Source organism: Ipomoea nil, unplaced genomic scaffold, assembly GCF_001879475.1.
Source record: "Ipomoea nil cultivar Tokyo-kokei standard unplaced genomic scaffold, Asagao_1.1 scaffold2845, whole genome shotgun sequence".
Classification (NCBI taxonomy): Eukaryota; Viridiplantae; Streptophyta; class Magnoliopsida; order Solanales; family Convolvulaceae; genus Ipomoea; species Ipomoea nil.
In genome coordinates this window covers 6,972,957-6,979,281 of record NW_017619273.1, presented here as the reverse complement: position 1 = coordinate 6,979,281, position 6,325 = coordinate 6,972,957, and the positions used below count along the sequence as shown (strand labels likewise).

Sequence of the window (6,325 nt, the reverse complement as noted above, 5' to 3'; positions counted from 1 at the left end):
TACGACACCTCTATAATGCAATGCTATGTTTTAAAACGGGGAAGATATAAAACGGGGAAATTTCAATTTTGGTCCTATTTATTATATTTATAAGGATCTCTTGTAATTGCAGTTCACAACTTTTAAAAATGTTAATTTAGTAGTTTGATTATTTAATTTTTATCAATTTTAATCATTCCGATCAAATTAAAAGTCAAATTTTATCAAAAGATTTTAATAGTTAAAATAATAGAGTATTTTAATCTTTTTGCATCTCTTTTCTTTCTCCTCCGGTGAATTCAACCGAAAATTGATTCAAAAAAGTCAAACCCTAACTAATTATCAAAGTGATTTCTTTTAGTTTACTAACTAATTATCAATTGAGGTCATTGCATTCGCCGGAAACTCTAATTGACTAATCGAATTTGCAGGCGAAGAGACAAAATCTCAAAATGGATTAACTGACCGAACTCTAGGTGTCCGCCGGGGAGGGCGATGTTGTTGTAGCCGACGGAAGAGAGGCAACGCCCTAACAGTACCTTATTTCCTTTTAATAAAAACACCGCCACCACTACCTTAGGCACCGGCGGTGGAGACGGCGGCGATGCGGCGCCATTTTCCATTTTGCAGGTCGCTGTTGACTGTCCAAAATCGATAAGCAACGGAGAAAACTGAAGTGGGTTTTGCTCTGTTTCGGGCAGGATTTTATAGGCCCTTAATTGGAAGATGAAATGGAAATGGAGCTAAGGAGGAACATACAGTAGAGTGACCCTTGTTTACTTTCTTCTTTCTTCTTCTCGAAGTTTCAGCCAGCAGAGTTCATTACATTCGCAGGAATATGGTGGAAAATATGGAGAAGATAAGCTTAGATGGGGGGATTTTTGCTTTAAGGTGGTAGAGTGAAAGTAAGGTTTGTGTCCGTTCAAATGGTTTTTGCCCTAATGTTATTTGCTATGTTTGTTCTTAAAAGTTTATAAAATACTGTTTTGTTTTCATAGCAGAATATGTGCAACTTATGTTGACATTTGATTTACAAAATCTATATATATGTATATATGAACTATTTGCAGAAGGAACTCTGTTTCCCTGCACTGAAACTCGGTGTATTGCAGAAATTTGGCCATTAATCATGATTTTGAAATTTCACAAAAAATAGAAATATACAAGAAAAAAAAAAACTATCTTTCTACACACATACTCTCATTACTACACTCACTTCTGTAGATTCTTACAAATCCAACACACGCCAAATACAAGATGGGCAAAATGTAGGGGAATCCGCTAGTCAAATAAAAATTGCTATAACAAATTACAGTCGATCAAAGTGAATTTTGCACTTTGTTCTATCCTATTTTAGCCTACAACTCATTAAAACAGACCAGTGCCAATAATACAGGAAAGAGTGCAATATAATACAACTCAACAACTTCCTGGACAGCCTATCAGACAATTCTGTATGGCGCAAAATTGATCATCATCAAGTAGAGATAGAAGGGGATGCAAGCAAGGGCACCAAGTTAGGATTGATGTTTTTCTTCTAGCATGCACACATATGGAAGGTGTTTGAACCTGTAAATTGCGAGGAAGCATTCGAGCTCATACAGATTTCTGATATATCTTACTCCAAATGAGATTTGAAAATACACTGACAAATTCCAACTGAACTTATCGATTAATGAAGCTCTTCCGTGAATGAGATGATTAATAAAAACAAACGACAAGCTTCGCATCCCATTGTTTAGTCCCTGCAAAAATCAAGGAGTTAAGTCACTTAGACAGGACTACACATAGACAGTTAGACACATATATGAGTCTAAAGCGACATCTATTCTTCTAAGATGGACAACCTTTCTTGATTTGAGTCAATCAGTTATGGACAACCTAAGTTGGTTTACCTGATGCATTTAGTGTTTGCTAACTACTGTCCAATGCCACAACAAAGCAATATAAATTATAAAGATGTAATCGTCATATAAAGCAGTATTATGCAGTATATAATATTGTATAAGGGATGAGATATATTACCAGTATTTGATCAAGCCATCCCAGCCACAGGTAGCAACTTTACTTTGCTCCAAAGGATGCCACGCAGCACCAATGCATACCCCATCATGACACTTAAGAGTTCTAAAGACTTTGCAACTCTTCCAATCCCAAAACCAGCATCTACCTTCACCATCTCCTGACATGACAAACCGCCCATCAGGTGAGAAATTAACCTGACAGGCATACCCAGCTACAATATGTCCAGCAAATCTCTTCTTCTTGTTCAGCTGGAACCTCTCCCTGGTACTATAGATAAGGATTTGATTATCCAAACTCTGGGCCGCAAGCCAGTTCCCATTTGGATGTGGTGAAATGGAGGGCATAGAATGCATATGGGGTTCACTAATGTACTTTATAACAACAGGAATGCCAAACTCCCATACCCGGAGGGATTTATCATCACTAGAAGTTACAAACCTCCTATTATCATCCACAAATGTGATTGTATTAACTGCTCCAAGATGCTGATCATACTCCTGAGTAATCTGCCCAGAGTTCATATCCCACTGTACTATCTTCTTATCACTCATACCCGCCAAAAGCACATTCTGTTTATCCTCATCAGGATTAAGCCTCACCACATAAGGTACCTTCCCCGTCGAAAATGTAGATATCACCTTTCCAGTCTCTGTATCCCAATACTTGATATTTTTATCATAGCTAGCAGTTAAAAATTTAGTCCCATCATTGCTAAACCAAATATCTCTCACAGCCTTCGAGTGCCCCATGTAAGTCCTCATGCACTTGCCTGAATTGAAAACATCCCAAATCTTCACTTTCGTATCCATTCCAGCAGAAAGAATCAAATGGCCATGCTTGGGGAAGAACCTAATGGCGGAAACTCCTTTCGTGTGGCCACTCCAAGTATGCACTAATCTCTTTGGAATATAACAATGATCATTCTGTGGCTTGGCGTCCTTAGGAGGTGCAATCCATGACCTACCCTGATAATCCCTCTCTTCCTTACCATGAAAAGTGCTCTTCTCAACCAAAGGCTCTCCCTTTTCTCTTTCACCTTTCTCCTCGCCCTTCTTCTTGGCATACTCTTCAGCATACTTCTTCTGCTCATCAGTAAGCTCAGCTTGCAAACCCTCTTTCTTCCCAGACCAAGGGCTCTTCCTATTCTTCCTCAACCACGTCTCGGTGGCCGGATTGTCCACTTCCGTCATATCAACATCCTCCTCCTCCCCCTCTCCCTGCTCATTCTCCATCATCTCCTTCTTCTTCTCGAGCTTCCTCTTCTTCTGCTCGTGCTGCGGTATATTATACACTGAAATCGCGTCATTCTTCTTCAAAACATCCATATCCCCTACATAGTGATTCGCCGAGGGGTCAAATGCATAACCGTATTTCTGAAACGTATTATACTGCTCGTCGAACACGAACGGCTCAATAGCGGCGTTTTCAACGAATCCCAGCTTGTGATTGCGGAGGCCCTGCGCGAGGCCGTCCTTCGCATAAGGGTGCGCGGGGCCGTAGATTGGCGCCCAGAGCTGGTCATAAGTGGGATTATAGGAGACCGTGTGTTGAGTCGGATCGAGGGGCTTCGAAAGCGCCCGAGCTGCGCCGCCGGCGACTGTTAGGGACAACATGGTGTCGTCGACTTTCGGAGCGGCGGATTTGGACGGGAGCGACATCCGAACCGGGGATGAATCTGGAGAGGAGTGACCCGAATTGTCCAATTGTTGGGAATTAGGGCTTTGGTTGGAGGATTGCGGTTTTTCTTCGGATTTCTGCTCTTCATCGTCGGCATACGAGCGTAAGAGATCCATGATTAAAGAGAGATTGCGAGCAAGCTAACAAGAAAACCCCAGTGACAATTTGGTGTTGAATTTGGGGTTTGGTGTTAAATTTGGGGTTTCCGCGGCCGTACGGTGTATGTATTATGTATAACACAGCAGCACAGTAAATCCAGGAGTTAATAGTCTAAGGCTAATTGTGATTGATTTTCCAAAATTTGATCAATGAAACCCTACTTGTAGAATTGGATCATTCAATTTGTCAATTAAGGGATAGTAATCAATAAAAATTTTGTTTACATACTTCTAATATATATACTATGTATACTATTAATAAAAAAACAAAATCATGCTCAAAATAGGTTTGCCTAATATTATAAAATAATGTAATACTATTTCCAATAGAATATATTATATTTTACTTTTCTATTCATATATTATAATAAAAATTCATATATAATGTTTAAGGATCTATTTGACCATTTTTCTATGTAATATAATTCCTAATAAAATATATTATTTTTTAATTTTGTATTCATACTACAATTTTAAATTAAAATTCATATATAATGTCTAGGGGTCTATTTGACTATTTTCCTTTTTTTTTTAATAATTAATATTTTGGTCTTTTATGTCTCTATGTTTGTATTGATAAGGATGAATTGGAGTTCAACATTTAATAATTTATATATAGCATTTGCATTATTAGTTTTTTTTTTTGTTTTGTGTCAGCATTTGCATTATTAGTAGACATATAAGATTGTTTGATACAATATAGTAGATTTGGCTTTGTAAAATATTTTAATAGTAATAGTATCCATAATTTCTTAAAATCTATATCTATATATACTATACTATTAATAAAAATAAAATCCTCCTATTCAACTTTTTTTTGCTCAAACTTTTCTTAATATTAATTATTTAATTTATTATTAAAAGAATTAATAAAGCTTAATTGGTAAGAAATTGTTATATGAAAAGTAATTAATATCTAGTAATATTCTAGTAATAACGTAATTGTTTAAGGAAATAATGATTTATTAATTATTATATATAATGTATAGCACAGTCGCACAGTATATCCCGAAGTTAATAGTCGTGTGTAGAATTGGATTGATTTTCCAGAATTAGATTGATTTTTCAAAATTTGATCAACGAAATCCTACTTGTAGAATTGGATCATTCAATTTGTGAATTAAGGGTGAGTAATCAATAAAAATTTTGTTTACATACTTTTAAATTGATAAACTTTTATAAATTATACGGAGTAATAAATTTTAAATGATATGATCTCTTTAAACTTTTAATTATTTTTATATACTTATTTATTTTAAAAGTTCAAAGATTTTTTTTTTTAATCCAATAGAGGTTTTTATCCATTAATATTCAATATTAATAAACAAAATCTGAATTCAACTTTGGTCATGTTATTGACTTGGTTTCTTCTTAGTTTGAATTGATGAGTTATAGGCAATCTAAGTTGGATTACCTCAATTGTGATTTTTTGTCAATTAGAGTCACAAGATAAAATTTGCCCATTGCACACCTTCAAATAGTAGATGCAGATTTTCCTCGTCACAGAAAAAAAAAAAATCAACTTCTGAAAGATATAATAGCGACTAAATATTAAATTGTGTCTTTGATAGTTGATAGTTAATCCCTTATTGCTTCCATAATGGACTGTGGAGGCTCCTCCATAGAAGGTGTTGGGGCATGGCAAGTAGCAACCATGACTTTGGAACAAATTTAGTTGTTTCATGAAAATTTGGAGGTACTCCTTTAAATGTTATCGATGGATTATAATTGTCAAATTTTTTCTATTTATATCATCATATGGCATGTATCATCCAAATGTATTCCAGTATTCCCTTGTGGGATCATCATGTTTGAGTGTAAGGAACCTCGTATATACATGCACTCGAAACATGATTTCCTCCACATACATCACACCATCAAACAAAAGTTGAAGCGATATTACACCATTGACCTTTTTATTTTGAAGCATAACTTGTTCAAAATTGAGGAAATTTTATAAAATTATCCACATTTTTGTCATATGATATATTTAGCTTGTCCAAATCAAGCCACGGGTTTGAATTTGAGTGAAAACATGATGTGCAAATCTTACCATTGAAACATGACGCTTTACTACGCAAGTATAAGGGAATAAAGTTGCATTTTCGCTACTATCGTAGATTATTTGCTTACCCAGAACCAACACTTATAACCACTAATATAAAATGGCATATACTCGTGCCAATGTGTGAAAGACTATGGTAATGAATTGATAATTTTTATTTCTCTTCCTCCATCGCCGAAACTGTGTATTATTGAGAGAGAGAAGTTTAAAAGGTTCAATCAAAATATTTAGAATTTCCTAGAACAAATGATACTTTGAAGTTACTCGTGTGACATTATACAAGTATTATACAATTGTTATTTTAAAACCTCATAAAGCACAATATATATCACTTTTTAACCTTAATATACAATTAATTGCATAAGCATATTACAATTTCAAAATACTTTATTCTTTATAAACATCATGTTCTTTTGTATAT

At 35.2% G+C, this 6,325-nt stretch overlaps 1 protein-coding gene across 2 annotated transcripts; it reads right to left on the bottom strand.

The window, feature by feature from the left end:
* Positions 1-1,146: 1,146 nt before the first annotated feature.
* On the bottom strand, positions 1,147-3,995 carry LOC109160267 (pre-mRNA-processing factor 17-like). 2 transcript variants are annotated; one of them, XR_002050726.1, is made up of 3 exons: positions 2,005-3,995; positions 1,630-1,724; positions 1,147-1,548 (listed from the first exon to the last, which is right to left on the bottom strand). XR_002050726.1 is itself a non-coding variant. In XM_019308553.1 (2 exons), exons 1-2 carry the CDS (start codon positions 3,795-3,797, stop codon positions 1,718-1,720), a joined length of 1,800 nt encoding a protein of 599 aa, XP_019164098.1. In that variant the 5' UTR covers positions 3,798-3,994; the 3' UTR covers positions 1,147-1,717. The 2 variants fall into 2 exon arrangements, 1 of the variants encoding a protein (XP_019164098.1); XM_019308553.1 differs by having other exon boundaries at positions 1,147-1,724; positions 2,005-3,994.
* Positions 3,996-6,325: the final 2,330 nt, after the last annotated feature.